The sequence below is a fragment of the Coccinella septempunctata genome, chromosome 1 (assembly GCF_907165205.1).
Source record: "Coccinella septempunctata chromosome 1, icCocSept1.1, whole genome shotgun sequence".
In the NCBI taxonomy this organism is placed as follows: Eukaryota; Metazoa; Arthropoda; class Insecta; order Coleoptera; family Coccinellidae; genus Coccinella; species Coccinella septempunctata.
Genome location: NC_058189.1, coordinates 47,818,462 through 47,836,352, shown reverse-complemented (window position 1 = coordinate 47,836,352; position 17,891 = coordinate 47,818,462). Strand labels below are relative to the sequence as shown.

At 35.9% G+C, this 17,891-nt stretch overlaps 1 protein-coding gene and 2 non-coding genes across 9 annotated transcripts; all 3 read left to right on the top strand.

Annotated features, from left to right (window-relative positions):
* The first annotated feature begins 1,491 nt into the window (after positions 1 to 1,491).
* On the top strand, positions 1,492 to 15,972 carry LOC123322643 (60S ribosomal protein L3-like). Of its 7 annotated transcripts, none has more exons than XM_044910604.1 (8): positions 1,492 to 1,562; positions 1,853 to 2,045; positions 2,228 to 2,396; positions 12,875 to 13,010; positions 13,110 to 13,296; positions 13,382 to 13,584; positions 13,771 to 13,926; positions 15,670 to 15,972. In XM_044910604.1, exons 1-8 carry the CDS (start codon positions 1,560 to 1,562, stop codon positions 15,856 to 15,858), a joined length of 1,236 nt encoding a protein of 411 aa, XP_044766539.1. In that variant the 5' UTR covers positions 1,492 to 1,559; the 3' UTR covers positions 15,859 to 15,972. The 7 variants fall into 7 exon arrangements, 5 of the variants coding, with proteins under 5 accessions (XP_044766539.1, XP_044766541.1, XP_044766542.1 ...); XM_044910606.1 differs by lacking the exons at positions 12,875 to 13,010; positions 13,110 to 13,296; positions 13,382 to 13,584; positions 13,771 to 13,926; positions 15,670 to 15,972 and adding exons at positions 2,763 to 2,898; positions 3,017 to 3,203; positions 3,289 to 3,491; positions 3,680 to 3,835; positions 4,175 to 4,590; XM_044910605.1 differs by lacking the exons at positions 1,492 to 1,562; positions 1,853 to 2,045; positions 2,228 to 2,396 and adding exons at positions 11,575 to 11,687; positions 11,964 to 12,156; positions 12,342 to 12,510.
* LOC123323067 lies at positions 1,710 to 1,787 on the top strand. Its single transcript, XR_006539255.1, has one exon. It is a non-coding gene; the product is annotated as a small nucleolar RNA U43 (small nucleolar RNA).
* Positions 11,821 to 11,898, top strand: LOC123323066. The gene has a single exon (XR_006539254.1). It is a non-coding gene; the product is annotated as a small nucleolar RNA U43 (small nucleolar RNA).
* Positions 15,973 to 17,891: the final 1,919 nt, after the last annotated feature.

Sequence of the window (17,891 nt, the reverse complement as noted above, 5' to 3'; positions counted from 1 at the left end):
CCGCTTTATATCGCGAATTCGGTGTTTTATACGGAAAAGGGTCGAAAAAGGGTAGTTTGCAAGGGGTGCAAGTAAAGTTTTTTACAGATTATGAATCCTGAATAGTTGACCATCATCTGAGTGAAAATCTCATCTTGAAACTGATAAAAAAATAGAAGTTATGGTCAGCTGACTGAGCGCTTCCTAGCGCAAATTCGGTGTTTTTATACGGAAAAGGGTCAAAAAAGGGTAGTTTGCAAGGGGTGCAAGTAAAGTTTTTTACGGATTATGAATCCTGAATAGTTGACCATCATCTGAGTGAAAATCTCATCTTGAAACTGATAAAAACATAGAAGTTATGGTCAGCTGACTGCGCCGCTTTATATCGCGAATTCGGTGTTTTATACGGAAAAGGGTCGAAAAAGGGTAGTTTGCAAGGGGTGCAAGTAAAGTTTTTTACGGATTATGAATCCTGAATAGTTGACCATCATCTGAGTGAAAATCTCATCTTGAAACTGATAAAAACATAGAAGTTATATAGATTAAACTTCGCGCCTAGACGATTTCAGTTCAATTGATCGAAAAATTATATCGAACAAATTCATTTTTCCAACGAATTGTTCGAATTATCAAATTTATATATGCCAAACATCAAATATTTATATTATTTCCACTACTAATCTCATTTCGTAATGCAGAAGCGATTTTTCGGCGAAAATAATAGTAGGGGTACGCCACTGGCGGCCGTCGCCGCTTCGGGTATCTTCGGGATTCTGTCAGCTAGAAATTGTCAGCCAACTTCACACCGCTAATTTGCATAGACATAGAGACTCTATGTCTATGATATAGACACAGATTACAGAAACAATTTTTTGAAATGTTTGGATATAGAATTCTATATCCAATATAATTTGTATATACCACTTATTCTGTGCTTAGCAGTTAGAAAGAAGATTTGAAAGAATTTGAAATTCAGTTCAGAGCCGATTCGAAGGATGATTGGGTCGCCCATAGTTCAACTGTTCAATTAGTTGCCAGCAAAGATTATAGACAGCAGAGTCTCTGATAGAAAGAGACAAGGGAAAAGATTCCCTTTCTTTATGATTTTAGAGTTAGGTAATCTAACCTAACTCTATAATCTTTGGTTGCCAGGTCAAGCTTTTGATAGTGAAGTAGTGTGTGGCAACATCCGAGTGACCCCGATTACTTCCGATCAAAGATTATAGCTATATATTATATATTATTATATTATAGCTATATATAGCTATAATCTTTGCTTCCGATCTCTTAAGTCACATTGGGGCCATTGCGCCTACTGTTCTGTGGCGCCTACTTTCTTGGCAGTTGGCACCAAAGTTCCTCTTTGGTTGGCACCAGAGATATAGTTCCTCTGGTTGCCGGTTGGCACTGTTGGGTTGGCAGCTTTATTTATATTTGCACATGCGTTGTTCTGTCGACGTGGCCTTTTGCTTCATCATTTCCGCTTCCGCCTTATTCTTATTCGTCCATTTTTGCTTTGATCTTGATCGCTCAGGGAGAAATACAGTTGCTACTTGTATTGGTGTCCTGTGGTTGCTACTATGGTAAGTTGGATCTGATAATTTTTTTTTCAATTCCGATCATTTCACTCATTTGAGAAAATGTACTTTCATTCCTACCTAGATATTTTCCAAGCCGGATTATTATCTGACTTCGTTTATTATTTGTCGGACATTTTATATATTATGCAAATGATGATTTAGATATTCTTTAGTTTATGGTTGAAACTGAATAACCATGAAGATATTATTCTAGGGCGGTCTGATACTAGCATTTGACAGCATTAACTTGAACATCATCATTAATTTATTTCTAACATAATGAACTATTTCAGTCTCATCGTAAATTCAGTGCCCCACGCCATGGCTCGATGGGATTCTATCCAAAGAAAAGGTCTAGGAGACATCGTGGTAAAGTCAAGGCTTTCCCCAAAGACGATCCCTCTAAACCTGTGCATCTCACCGCTTTTATGGGTTATAAATCTGGAATGACCCACGTGGTGAGGGAAGCTGACCGTCCCGGTTCAAGTGAGTAGTTTTCTCATTTTAATCGCAAGTTCATACTACAGATTCCTATAGCATGATGCTTCATTAGCCAAAAGGATTATGACTTATTTATGATTCTAATTTATTACTGAAATATTACAAATAAATAAGTGCTCTAATGGTTTTGGTAAGAATATTCTTTCAACTTTCGTATTCCTCTACAGAAATTAACAAGAAAGAGATTGTTGAAGCCGTGACTATAATAGAAACTCCTCCTATGATGGTTGTGGGCGTTGTGGGTTATATTGAAACCCCTCATGGCTTGCGAGCGTTGGCTACTGTTTGGGCAGAACATCTATCAGAGGACTGCCGCAGACGATTTTACAAAAATTGGTATGTTAACACATGAATCTGAAAAATTCTGTCAATTTCACCCTCTTTTCTTTTTCAATGATACAATTCTTAGTGATAATAATTGTGATTTATTAAAATTGAAACTAATGAAATCATTCAGTCTTCCAATGACTCCATGAGGACTTTTGAATATGTTCACTGAGAAACAACAGATCCCATCGGGATCCTGAGTATTCGAAGTTGAACAAGTGAGTATTTGTTTCCTCTTGATATGGTTCTGAGAGGAACTACAGGTAGTAGTTGCCTTTCTTGCCATTTTCAACGAGACAGTACTCGTCCTTGTAGGTCAACATTTGCACCAAAATTTCAAACAATTGGTTCTAATTGATAGTGGTTGATAAATAGGTATAAGAGCAAGAAGAAGGCTTTTACTAAAGCTTCCAAGAAGTGGTCAGATGATCTTGGAAAGAAATCAATTGAAAGGGATTTGAAGAAAATTATCAAATACTGTAAAGTAGTCAGGATCATTGCTCATACACAGGTAAAATTTTCAGTTGTATTTTACTATTATACTTCCATCATTAAAATTTCAAATATCATGTCACATTAATTATTACAGTCTTCTCAATTACTAATAAATTGTTTGTCCTTTATTCCAGATGAAGCTTCTGAAGCAACGTCAAAAAAAAGCTGACATAATGGAAATCCAATTGAATGGTGGATCCATTGCAGATAAAGTTGAGTGGGCTAAAAAACATTTTGAGAAGCCTATTCCCATTTCTGAAGTATTTGCTCAAGATGAAATGATCGACTGTATTGGAGTTACCAAGGGAAAAGGATTCAAGGGTGGGTCATCAAATTCTCAGCCATTTCCTCTTTAAAATGGTAAATACAAAAGTTTTATAGCGTCTGTCTACAATTATCCTTTCAGGTGTAACCTCAAGATGGCATACAAAGAAATTACCTCGTAAAACACACAAGGGACTTCGTAAAGTAGCATGTATTGGAGCATGGCATCCTTCTAGGGTATCATTCACTGTTGCAAGGGCTGGTCAGAAAGGATACCATCATCGTACAGAAATAAATAAGAAGATTTATAGGATTGGTGCTGGTATTCACACTAAAGATGGCAAGGTTTGTTTCATTTATTTCAAGAATGATTTATTCTTTTTGTCCACAAAAAAACTGTGATGATTCTCAATAGAGCCAAAAGGATTATGAATAATTCTATGTTTATGAATGATAGGACTGAAAAATTCATATGCTAAAATTTCAAGATCCCTTGTTATTTTTGTTGTTGTTTATGTCATTTTCTTTCACAGGTCATCAAAAACAATGCCTCAACTCAGTATGATTTGACTGAAAAAACCATCACACCAATGGGTGGCTTTCCTCATTATGGTGAAGTCAATAACGATTTCATTATGATTAAGGGTTGCTGCATGGGTACCAAAAAGAGGGTTATAACATTGAGAAAAGTTAGTATTATCTTTTTGTTAAATTAGCAAGGATTCAGGGTTTTGAAATCACTTCAATGATTTTTAAATTTAATCTTTACCTTGCGATATCAACTTTGTAATTTTCTTTACCCACCTTGTATTAGCTATAGAAGGTAAGGGTCTGATGGATTACAAACACTCTATTAATTTATTTCTTCTCAATTGTAATAAAATAGTCATGAAAGCTATAAATATTATGTATTAGTCCAAATATTCTAATTCTTTGTGCATAGTTTTCATAATAGTTTGTAATTTCTTGTGGAACCAATGTGCTCTTGAAATGGTAACAAAATTTTATAAAACCTTGTTATTTTCCAGTCTTTGCTGGTCCATACAAAGCGTGTTGCCCTGGAGAAGATCAATTTGAAATTCATTGATACTTCTTCCAAATTCGGTCATGGTAGATTCCAGACTGTTGCTGACAAGGCTGCCTTCATGGGACCTCTCAAGAAAGATAGAATTAGAGAAGAAGAAAAGGCTGCTGCAGCAGCTGCTTCTAAGTCTTAGGCTGATGATTCCAATTATCTTTTACTGCATTGTTCAATTGAAAATGTATATTTGGTCATACAAGATACCAGACTGCAGCTGATGAAATTTCTTCCATGCCTCCTTTCAAAAAGGACAGAGAGAAGAGAGGGCCGCAATTGCTAACCAGTAAATCATAATTTTATTATGTGTAAATATTTTTTTCATGTACAAAACTGTAAATATACAAATAAACAAATATGTATAGATATAATAAGCTATTGTTATTCATATTCTATTTCCCTATCCTATAGCAATCATGCATCCACATAAGCAATTTTATCTTTTGCAGAAAACATTTCCATGAAATTTTGAAGTCATTCATGTTGGTACTAAGTTACATTATTTATTGTTCTGCTCACTAAACTACTTAAGTTAGTTGAGTTATAGTACTATATTTTTCAAATATCGAAAATTTTAGGTGGCAGTGATTCGTGAACGTATTTGAACAATAACACAGTGAGCCTAAACCTAAACGAGAGGTTATTCTTTAGGGATTCTTCCTCGAGCTTACCACACCTAACCATAGCATACCATACAAAGATATTATAATATCTTTGATACCATAGTTAAATACTATTTCTTTGAGGAGTAGTCAAAGCTTACCACACCAAGTAACCATTACCTAAGCTGTAGTTTTTTGTTAATTGGTGTGATAAAATTTGACGTAATTTATAACTACTCGGCGAAGAAATAGTAGTTAACTATGGTATGAATTCAAAATAAAGTTCCACGGAATAACGAAACCAATGAGCACAACCAGAGTTGTACCAGAAGAATTAGCCAAGTTCCAATCGGCCTTGAAGAATAGCATAAAACCGAAAGCTACGGCAAACCCCGAAAAAACTTGGATTGACGCAAAACAGTGGATTCTCAATAGTCAATGCTATCGACTCAACAAATTTCAAAGAAAAATTGCAGAAGCGCAAACACTGGATGTCAGATGAAACAATGGAAATTGTAGAAAAGCGGAGAGCCCTAACAAAATGCGTAATGAACGCCGCAGAGAAAAACCAACGAATTGCAGAGTTGAATAAACAAATAAAAAATCTAAGCCGCAGAGATAATAACAAACACATCAGTGCTATATGCTGTGAGAAGTGAGATACAAGAACACTCTGATCATCAGGAACTTAGGGAACTATTCCGCAGGGTAAAATATCTAGCCAGAGAATTTAAACCAGAAACCCAAATCATTAAAGATGAAAAAGGAAATATCATAACCAATCTGAAAGGAATAGCAGAAACATGGAAGAGACACTGTGAGCATCTATACTCAAATACCAAACCTGATGACAGAATTGATGCGGTTGATAAAATCACAGCGTGGAAAAAAGAACCGAATATCCTTAGAAGCGAAGTGGTTGATGCGGTAAGAAAGCTGAAAGTTGGTAAAGCTATGGGAGAAGACCGAATAACGGCTGAAACAATAAAAAGGCATGGGAGAAGACGCCATTGACATTATTCGCACAATATGCCAGGAAATATGGAACGCGGGGGTTTGTTCCAATCTACAAAAAAGGCAGCCCAACAGACTGCAATAATTACAGAACAATAGCTCTCGTATCGCATGCAAGTAAAGTACGAAAGAGGAAGTTAATCTTTGAAAGTACTCCTCAATATCATCAATGAGAGGCTGAAATTGTTTCTATTACCACAGATCTCAGAAGAGCAGACTGGATTCGTCCCTGGAAAGGGCACCCGTGAGCAGATCTTGAATATCCGCCAAATTATCGAGAAATCGAGTGAATACAACGTGAAAGTTTACCAATGCTTCGTAGATTATACCAAAGCGTTTGACTGCGTAAATTGGCGTAGAATGTGGAAAATAATGAAAGAAATGGGTGTTACACATCATCTTATCTGGCTTCTCAAAGCATTGTATGGAAACAACATGACCAAGGTACGAATAAGTAATGCATACTCGAGTCAGTTCAGGCTGGGGGCTGGAGTTCGCCAAGGATGTATTGTGTCACCACTGCTGTTCAATATATACAGTGAATACATTATACGGACTGTTTTAGAAGATTGGAGTGGAGGAATAACAGAGTGGGAGGACGCAGAATCAACAACCTAAGGTACGCAGACGACACCCTGATATTAGCTGCATCTGATGAAGAACTTGAACAGATAATGCAAAAACTTGACACCATAAGTCAACAATACGGATTGAAGATCAATACTAAGAAAACAAAAGTCATGATAATCGACCGAGCTGAAGGCAATCAACCGGAGGTCGCAAGCATAGCGGGATACGAGGTGGTGAATACTTTTAACTATCTAGGATCAATAATATCGAATCAAGGTGGATGTGAAGACACGGGCGTAGCCAGGGGGGGGGGTTTTGGGGGTTCAAACCCCCCCCCCGAAATAATATAGGTATACATAATATCATTTTCAAAAAGTCTCACTTTATATGTCAAAATCAGAAAAATTTCATCTAAAACCCCCCCCGAAACTCAACCCTGGCTACGCCCATGTGTGAAGAAGAGATTAAACGGCGGATTGCGATGGCTAGGACTGCAACAGTCAAACTGGTGAAAATTTGGAAGGACACCGAAATAACTAAAAACACAAAACTTCGTCTGGCAGGTGCATTAATCTTTCCCGTTGCAACATACGCCTGTGAAACATGGACCATCAAGAAAGCGGATGCAAGGAGGATTAACGCCTTCGAAATGTGGGTCTACAGGAGGATATTGCGAATCCCGTGGACAGCACGACGCACAAATGAGTCTGTTCTTCCAAGAACTAAAGATTAATTCAAGACTCGTCACGAAAATTAACAGAAATATTCTGAGGTACTTTGGTCACATCACTAGGAGGAAAGAAGGAATGGAGAGACTGATTATTGAAGGAAAAGTCGAGGGTCGACGATCAAAGGGCAGATCTCCTTCACGGTGGTCTGATCAAATAAAAACTTTCACAGGACTTTCCCTTCCGGAGGCTTCTCACAGGGCTCAGAATAGAGACGAGTGGTCGATCACAGTCGAACGTCATGACGTCACCATCTCCTTGCGTAGGAGAAAGGACTGAGGAGGAGGATGGTATGCTATGGTTAGGTGTGGTAAGCTCGAGGAAAAATCTCTTTTGTCAATACCGTGCACACAGATTACAGAGTAGACTGTTCCAAAGACAAACTCTCTGATTGTTCATTGTTCACTCTATTTCATTCGAGAGTGTACGCATTCACGGGAACGGACAGAACGGGACCAGAGATATAGAAGGGGGACGTATTCACTCTGGTGCAAGAGGCAAAATTTTATGGGATTTTTATGGCAACAATTTTTTCTAGTTAATTTGCTCCTGACAAATTAGTGCAAGAATTTACGCAGGAGCAAATCGTTGATTTCATTTTTAATTGATTTTGTTTCAGAGATTGGGAGTGAAAACCCTAAAAAGTTTATGAAGAGATGCAGAATCCTCCCAGAATAAATTTCAATCGATATCTGTTAATCGGTTGTTCTAGGGATAGGATAGGAGAACAGATGCCCAGACTTGCTTGATACTATTCATGCCTCATGCCTGGAGATTGAGCTGGCCAATCAATTTTTTCAACACTACAAGCTTACAGAGCGCTTCCAAAGATTATATGAGTATCGAAGGCAGTGAGGATTTTCCTCTTGAGTAGGGATCGGAATGTGGTAATAAGGGATTTTTTTTTTAAATATTAATTCATCTACTGGAATATCCCCCATATTTCTTGCTGATTCTTTTCCAGGCGTGAACTTTGTGTTTTAATTTTCTTTTCTGTGCAGTCCCATATTACACTCCTGTATATATAAGGCATATATTGTTAGTAAGCCATTCTTCTTGAAAAAACTTCTGTACGATTGGCTGTACTTGAAAATTACTCGTGATTTTTACAACTTTTTTTTTGCAAAACAAATAAAGCTTCTATATTTGATGACCCATATAGAATACATTCCCAAACCTCAACTTCGATACAATCACCAAATGTTCAGATCTTGGTCTACTACTGAACTCGCACATTCTGTTAATTAAAAGTCGGACGTCTTTTCAGTCTTTATTTTCTGTCATCATAAAAATGTCAACGTTCCTTTTTTTATTTAAACTAAGATCCTAATGTAAATCCAACAATGATACAAAAAACTAAGGTAACTCAACTCAAATTTTAACATTCTCCCAAGCCGAAAAAGTCTAGTCTTCCATTTCCAACCGCCAACCGGCAAAATTTTGTGAACTGATAGTCTGTATTCGCCAACATTGGTTTTAACGTCGACGACGCGAACCCTTGCATCGGGCCCTCGATGTACGTTCCCAAGCTTCGAACCACTTTTGACTCTCCTCTATCAGCTTTAAACTCAAGATCTTATAACTTCTAAAAAAATTCTATGAATGACCAGTAAGTTTGTGTCATCCACATAGTTCGCACATTTTCATTTTGACTAGGACATGTATCGAAGTCATTGATACCTATATATTATAAAAAAGAGCGGACCAGCGATGCTTTCCTGCGGAATGCCCAAAATCATCTCTTCTAAGTAAGACTTGAAAATTTCTCCATTCGATTCAACCTCCACCAATTGTTTCCTTGCCTCAAAATATGATCTTGATGCCCACATCAATGCTGGTCCTCATATTCCAGACTTTTCCAGTTTTCTCATTAAATCCTTGAAGAATGCATTTTCTGTTAAAAAATTCATGATTTTGTTACAATAAGCCATCTCCGAAACCTTTGAGAAGCTGGGTAATATATGCTTATTGGTCTGTAGTTACCATATACTAAAATTGACATCACCTTTTTTGTGTATTGGTTTGACAATTGCTATTTTTATGCTGTCTGGAAATATTCCATTTTCTAAGGAGTTGTTGATAATGTAATAAATAGGTTCCACTATTTCCTCAACCGTTTGTTCAATTATTTTGTTTGATATTCCACCATACCCGCTTAAATGTTTGTTCTTCAGTGATTTCATAATTTTTCTGGATTCTTCCATGTTTATTTTTCTCAGTAACATTGACATATCTTCTCCCATAATGATAATGTTACTACCACTTTTCCGTTTTGTTAAGAGTGCCGTAAGTTTTGTGGTAGTATTTATGAAAAAGGGCGGTCCAACGAAAACTTAACACCTCGATTTTCCGACTTTAAAATGAAAATGTGAAAAATTGCTCGCACCCTCAATTTCTGATTCGAGGGGGAACAACTTTTCCGCTTTTTTCATCCCCGTAAATTCAAACCCCTAACGTGGGTGAGCACAACCCCTTGATTTTGAATAGGGATGAGAGGTAATGCGATAAACAATTTTGAAGATCGTATATCGAGTACTATCTGACCCAAAATTTTGCTTCAAAAGATCCATCGATAATAAAATAACAGCGAAAATAGTGGAAGAACTAAAGAGGCAATGTGGAATAATATTTATCTCGGGAATATTATTCGTATGCGGCACATTTCACAGGTATTTAGTAGTTATGTTGTTGCTTTTTTGTCCAAAAAAGTAGGCGGACTATATTTTCGATTTATATACCTTTAGTTAAGATGTCTAAAAACATGGTGTATGCACTGATTAGATTTTGTTTTTCCCGCTTCGAAAATAAGAGATAAGTTTCGTTTTTCCCACTGTAGGTAGCGCCGTTTAGGAATTGACAGTTGTCAAATGATATTTGAAAATAATTTGAATGCATTCCTACGACTTGCGAATGTGCTGTATTTATAAGCGATTATTGGTGTGTGAAAATGTATTACTTTCGAGAAAGGTCGTACAACAATTCAACATGTCGTTCAGTTTTCTGTATGGACAATCAAGAACTACAGCTAAGAATTCAGTGTTGTTGGACAATCGCCCTTTGTTGTTGGAAATTGAGGCAGAGCCAAATCAGATGAACATTCGGAAGGGATAGAGCTAACAGTTTTATGGCAACTTCAGCAATATTTAAGCAATAAAGGAACTGTATTGAAAATATGTAATGTGAATTGTGAGCATGTATTAAGAAACAGAAATATGTTAATCTGTACGAGTCTGTTCTTCAAATATTCTTCACAAGTATAGTGAAAATTGTGTTTCAGTCAACTGAATATATTGAATATTTCGCCAATCAACTGTGTTTTATTGAAATCATATTGAATTGCCTTCCTCACGAATACAATTTGTCAAATAAAAATTATCTTGAAGAAAAATAGAAATACTCCTTCGAATCCTTCTATAGTGTTGAAATATCTGCAGATTCGTTCTTACAACGAAAATACAAGTGTACATCACAAATATTCGTTAACAGCTGATTTTTTGATGGATCAGGAACACAGAGGTGACTGTAATCTGTGATCGATATAAACGCAGAAAAAATAAAGCGAGAGAGTATCATTAGATTTTTTTTCATAGAACAAGGATAGAACATGGTGGTGCCGCCACGAAACGAATCTCTTATTTTCGATTTAGTCTAATGGCATTCCATTCAAAAATTGACGAGTGCATACACCATATTTTTAGACATCTTACCTTTAGTCTATCCGTGAATTTTTAGGAACGTTACAAGTGTGTCAAAGCGATTGTAAATTTGTAGTAGAATTGAAAATGGTATATGTAGAAGAAAGGGTGGAAATGATAAAATTATTATATATTATTATATAACGACTCAGTGCGAACAACGGCGGCTTTATTTAATATAACGATCGACATCATGGAAAAATTCATCCGCTACTTACGTTGTGCAACTGGTTGCGAAATTTGACGCAACCTGCAACTGGTTCAGTCGGAAACATAAAGAGGGTACATGAAAGAGACGAAGCGAGGGACGTGGCTGTCTTTTAGCAATGGATCTGATCTTTAGTACTAGGAAATTGTTGGATCACACTGTATAATCTTCGCACTCCAAGTCAAAAGTCAAGTCAATGCGCGATGCGCGCTAGAGTGACGTAGCATGTGGCAACATCCGAGTGACCCCGATTACTTCCGATCTCTTAAGTCACATTGGGGCCCACAGGATATTAGTGTTCTGTGGCCCACTGATTACAGAGTAGAGTCGTATTCGGGTTCGGCTTTCTGACAGTCCGAGAATTGTTCTAGGACTGCGCAAAACACTTGCGCCCTAGTATAAAATCCTCTGCGCAGTTCTAGAACCATCCTCGGACCGTCCAAAAGCCGAACCCGAATACAGCTTAGTTGTTGGGGCCATTGCGCCTACTTTTTTTTCTTGTCAGTTAGCAGCTTCATTTACGCATGCGTTTTCTCGACGTGGCCTCTTGCTTCATCATTTCCGCCTGGTTCGTCCATTTTTGCACTGATCACCCAGGGAGTAATACAGTTGCTACTTATATTGGTGTCCTGTGGTTACTACTATGGTAAGTTGGATCTGCTAATTTTTTTTTCAATTCCGATCATTTCACTCATTTGAGAAAATGTACTTTCATTCCTATCTTGTAGATATTTTTCAAGCCGGATTATTATCGGTCGAACGTTTTATATATTATGCAAATGATGATTTAGATATTCTTTAGTTTATGGTTGAAACTGAATAACCATGAAGATATTATTCTAGGGCGGTCTGATACTAGCATTTGACAGCATTAACTTGAATATCATCATTAATTTATTTTTAACATAATGAACTATTTCAGTCTCATCGTAAATTCAGTGCCCCACGCCATGGCTCGATGGGATTCTATCCAAAGAAAAGGTCTAGGAGACATCGTGGTAAAGTCAAGGCTTTCCCCAAAGACGATCCCTCTAAACCTGTGCATCTCACCGCTTTTATGGGTTATAAATCTGGAATGACCCACGTGGTGAGGGAAGCTGACCGTCCCGGTTCAAGTGAGTAGTTTTCTCATTTTAATCTCAAGTTCATACTACAGATTCCTATAGCATGATGCTTCATTAGCCAAAAGGATTATGACTTATTTATGATTCTAATTTATTACTGAAATTGTATTACAAATAAATAAGTGCTCTAATGGTTTTGGTAAGGATATTCTTTCAACTTTCATATTCCTCTACAGAAATTAACAAGAAAGAGATTGTTGAAGCAGTGACTATAATAGAAACTCCACCTATGATGGTTGTGGGCGTTGTGGGTTATATTGAAACCCCTCATGGCTTGCGAGCATTGGCCACTGTTTGGGCAGAACATCTGTCAGAGGACTGCCGCAGGCGCTTTTACAAGAATTGGTATGTTGACATATTCTGAAAAATTCTGGTATTTTCACTCACTTTTCTTTTTCAATGATACAATTCTTAGTGATATTAATTATGACTTATTAAAATTGAAACTAATGAGATCATTCAGTCTTCCAATGACTACATGAGGACATTTGATTATGTTAACTGAGAAACACCAGGTCCCAATGGGATTCTAAGTTTTTGAAGTTGAACAAGTGAGTATTTGTTTCCTCTTGATATGGTTCTGAAAGAAACTACAAATAGTAGTTGTCTTTCTGGCTGTTTTCAATGAGACAATACTCGTCCCTGTAGGTTGAATATCTGCCCCAAAATTTCAAGCAGTGGGTCCTAATTCGTAGTGATTGATAAATAGGTATAAGAGCAAGAAGAAGGCTTTTACTAAAGCTTCGAAGAAATGGTCTGATGATCTTGGAAAAAAATCGATCGATAGGGATTTGAAGAAAATTATTAAATACTGCAAAGTAGTCAGGATCATTGCGCATACACAGGTAAAATTTTTGATTATTACTTATTATTATACTTGACAACTTATTTCATTGAAAAATTTGGAGCCTTGCCAGTAATAAATACAAGCTTCTTTTTTCTAGATGAAGCTTTTGAAGCAACGTCAAAAAAAAGCTGACATAATGGAAATCCAATTAAATGGTGGATCCATTGCAGATAAAGTGGAGTGGGCTAGAAAGCATTTTGAGAAGCCTATTCCCATTTCTGAAGTATTTGCTCAAGATGAAATGATCGACTGCATTGGAGTTACCAAGGGAAAAGGATTCAAGGGTGGGTGATCAAACTATTGTTTATTTCTGATTTAAAATTTTTTATAGATGTGTTTTAACTTTGGTCTCTAATTCTTTTTTTTTAGGTGTCACTTCAAGATGGCATACAAAAAAATTACCTCGTAAAACACACAAAGGTCTTCGTAAAGTAGCTTGCATTGGTGCTTGGCATCCTTCTAGAGTATCATTCACTGTTGCGAGGGCTGGTCAGAAAGGATACCATCATCGTACAGAAATAAATAAGAAGATTTATAGGATTGGTGCTGGTATTCACACCAAAGATGGCAAGGTTTGTTTAATTTATTTCAAGAATGATTTATTCTTTTTGTCTACAAAAATCTGTATGATGATTCTCAATAGAGCCAAAAGGATTATGAATAATTCTATGTTTATGAATGATAGGACTGAAAAATTTATATGCTAAAATTTCAATATCCTTGTTATTTTTTTTTGTTTATGTCATTTTCTTTCACAGGTCATCAAAAACAATGCCTCAACTCAGTATGATTTGACTGAAAAAACCATCACACCAATGGGTGGCTTTCCTCATTATGGTGAAGTCAATAACGATTTCATTATGATTAAGGGTTGCTGCATGGGTACCAAAAAGAGGGTTATAACATTGAGAAAAGTTAGTATTATCTTTTTGTTTTTGTTAAATTAGCAAGGATTCAGGGTTTTGAAATCACTTCAATGATTTTTAAATTTAATCTTTACCTTGCGATATCAACTTTGTAATTTTCTTTACCCACCTTGTATTAGCTATACAAGGTAAGGGTCTGATGGATTACAAACATTCTACTCAATTTAAAATTACTCTCATTGAAATTCATTACTTTGTATATAATTCGAAATCGGTGAAGCAAAATCAAGAATTCTGAAAGAAAAATAATTATTCTATATAAACTAAACAAAATAATAGTATTCTTTTGTACTGATGGAACTTTTGTCATTCAACTGAAACTGATTTTGCAATCAGAACACATTAATTCACTGAATGCCTGAAAAAAGTGATCAGAATGATAACTTACAATCATGTTTGAGTTGTGAAAGGGGGAACTGATTGAAAATGCAAGAGCTATTGCTTAAACTGATCTATCTGATTTTTGTTACATAGATCACTTCATTCAGTATGAGAGAACAGTGCCAATGATTAATTACTTTCTTCAAATTCGCTTTCTTTGTTTCAATCATACAGTCATGAAGGATATTTCTGTGTTCTGTTTTTTCATACTTGATTATGTATTAGCTCAAATATTTTTCGTCGATTTCTCGATACGTTTGGTCGGGGTAATTTCAACAGCCATACTTATGTCTTTTGTTTAGTTAGCGCAAAAAACAATTTGTGGAATATCATAGCAAGTCTTAACAACTGTGCATGGGTCAAAAGTATCTGTGTTCTCTTCTCTCAATAACATATTCACACATTGTTTTTGTTTTCTGGGGAATGTTATACACTATGTAGTGGAAGACTTTCAAGTTTTTCCGAGAGGCAACAGCGTTATTTAGTAAATTACGCTCAGACATCGGGATGATCCTTAAACTGCTTTACAAAACCCATCCAAGACACATTTGATGATGTTTTATCAACCTCTACTGACAGAATCTTCACTCAAGGCAGTATTTGAGGGTACAAACTTTACTATGGCACATAACTGCTTGTTTAGAATGGGTGAGGGAGCAAAGTAGATGGCTGTTGCGTCAGTGGCGTTAGGTTATGTTCACTAATGTGACCAGACGTGTACTGCAGAGGTCCTTGCCGTCTTCAGAGACTAGGATTGCCTGCGTTTTGTAAGGAAGTTTAGTTCATACAGGCTATCAAATCATTCAGAGTTGTTGAATTTGTTCAGATATTCCACAAATTGATTTTTGAGCTAATTGAAAAAAGCATGTTTTTATAAAACTGGCTGCTGAAATATTTTACACCTAGATCAAACCTTGACGTTTTCAAAGAACCAGGAACAATGAGGCTTTCGTTATTATGGCGAAGTTCAAAATGATTTCAGTATGATTAAGGCTTGCCAAAAAGAGAGTTAAAATCTTGAGAAAAGATGGTATTACCTTTTTGTTTTTGTCAAATCAGCAAGGATTCAGGGTTTTGAAATCACTTCAATGATTTTTAAATTTAATCTTTACCTTGCGATATCAACTTTGTAATTTTCTTTATCCACTTTGTATTAGCTATACAGGGTAAGGGTCTGATGGATTACAAACATTCTATTAATTTATTCCTTCTCAATCTTAATAATATAGTCATGAAAGCTATAAATATTAGTTCAAATATTCTAATTCTTTGTGCATAGTCTATAATAGTGTGTAATTTCTTGCGGAACCAATGTGCTCAAAAATCTATAAAATCTTGTTATTTTTCCAGTCTTTGCTGGTCCATACGAAGCGTGTTGCCCTAGAGAAGATCAATTTGAAATTCATTGATACTTCTTCCAAATTTGGTCATGGTAGATTCCAGACTGCTGCTGACAAGGCTGCCTTCATGGGACCTCTCAAGAAAGATAGAATTAGAGAAGAAGAAAAGGCTGCTGCAGCAGCTGCCTCGAAGTCTTAGGCTGATGATTCCAATTGTCTCTTACTGCATTGTTCAAATGAAAGTGTATATTACTCATGACATGTACATAAAATGTGGTAATAAAAAAGTTACATTATTGTAACTTCAACTGAATAGTTGTTTAAATTTGAATTTTAGAAATGTATGATTAGTTTTTGTGTCCTAGAACTAGGTCCTTCCTAGTCAGTGGTTGTGGCATATTTCTGCCAACCACTTTCTTTATACCCACCATACAGAGATCGCTGGAGCCGAAATCTGCTGACCTCGGGTATAAAAATCCCGACCAATGGTAGGGCTGCCGTTGAATCTTGGTCAGCTGACTCCACTCAGGTGCTTAAGTGCAAGTCTACTACCCTGAATTAAGAAAGTAGAAGATTTTGCACGTACTGATTGATAATGTGGATTATCTGTAATTAACTACTCTTTAAAAGTTGAGGATATTTGAAACTAAAAATGACCCGACGATACCAGTTACATTGCTAAATATGACTATGCCATCAGTTAAAATCACTTTTTGTCAATGTGTCGGAGATATCCATATTTTAATGATTTTCTCTTCAGTCTGTATGAATTTTCATTATGTGAAGACAAGTTTTATTTGATGAAGATGGTCAAACACAAGTGAAAGTTACCAATTCAATCAAAACTTTGAAACAAAATTCCCTTAAAAAAAAATAATATCAACTTAAAATTAAGATTCTGAATCACGTTAATTGCGAACCGATTGTACTTATATTTTTTGGCAATAAAACTGAATGGCCACCAAAATCCCTAGACTAAACGCCATTAGGATTAATTTTTTGAGGACACCTCAAGAAAGAAGTCTATCAAAATACGACAGCCAAGAATTGAAAAAAATATCGGCTGTATTGCATTCAGAATTCTATTGAAGGATTTTACCATAGTGAAGTAATGGCTGGAGGACATTTCTGATAATCATATGAGACTGAAATACAAATAAAGACCAGATATGGTAAGATTAATTTTTCCGGGAGTTGAAGAAAAATATTTAATAATTTCATTTTATTGTCAAAAAATAAGTACAATTGGAAACTGAGAGTTAACGCGTTTCAGCGACTTTATTTTATTTTATTGGTTGAAAAACTATAAGTTTTTTCCAACAGACTTTTTTGTTTTTTCTGAATCACAAAAATTTGAAAAAAGGCAAATATTATGCTGGGATTCCATTTTCCGAGAGCTTTCAAACTAGCCCACACATAGTATGTTTCCATTTGGAAAAAAAAAGGTGGGATGGGGTTGCGATTGAAAAAAGACTCAATTTTATTGTCAGAAAATGAGTGTAATTCAAAATCTTTGACGGGTTGCAGAGAGATCATTTTAAGTTATTGTTTCACGAAATATTAATTTCATTCAAGACTTATATCCAATTCTGTATGGTAAAATGAAAAATGTACCAAAATAGATTGGAAATAAAGACCAAATTCTATTTGTAGGTTGAAAAGTATTTGCATAGAGGAATCTTTGGTACTTGATCTCAAAGTGATCTCTTTTCCTAGAATTCATATTCTTAATTTTTTGGCGCCTAGAAAGACCCAGTCACCTTGACATGACATAAGAGTTCATGCTAAGATGTCTAAAAATATGGTGTATGCACTCGTCAATTTTTGAATGGAATGACATTAGACTAAATCGAAAATAAGAGATTCGTTTCATGGCGGCGCCACCATGTTCTATCCTTGTTTTATGAAAGAAAATCTAATGATACTCTCTCGCTTTATTTTGTTCTGCGTTTATATCGAGCACAGATTACAGACATCTCTGTGTTCCTGATCCATCAAAGAATCAGCTGTTAACGAATATTTGTGATTTACACTTGTATTTTCGTTGTGAAAACGAATCTGCAGATATTTCAACACTATAGAAGGATTCGAAGGAGTACTTCTATTTTTCTTCAAGATAATTTTTGTTTGTCAAATTGTATCCGTGAGGAAGGCAATTCAATATGATTTCAATAAAACACAGTTGATTGGCGAAATATTCAATATATTCAGTTGACTGAAACGCAATTTTCA

Bases quoted from the DNA above. Each gene is read 5' to 3' on its own strand.
- LOC123322643 (XM_044910604.1), top strand. The intron at 13,585-13,770 runs GTTTGTTTAATT...TTTCTTTCACAG, and splicing joins TTCACACCAAAGATGGCAAG to GTCATCAAAAACAATGCCTC. The intron at 13,927-15,669 runs GTTAGTATTATC...TTATTTTTCCAG, and splicing joins GGGTTATAACATTGAGAAAA to TCTTTGCTGGTCCATACGAA.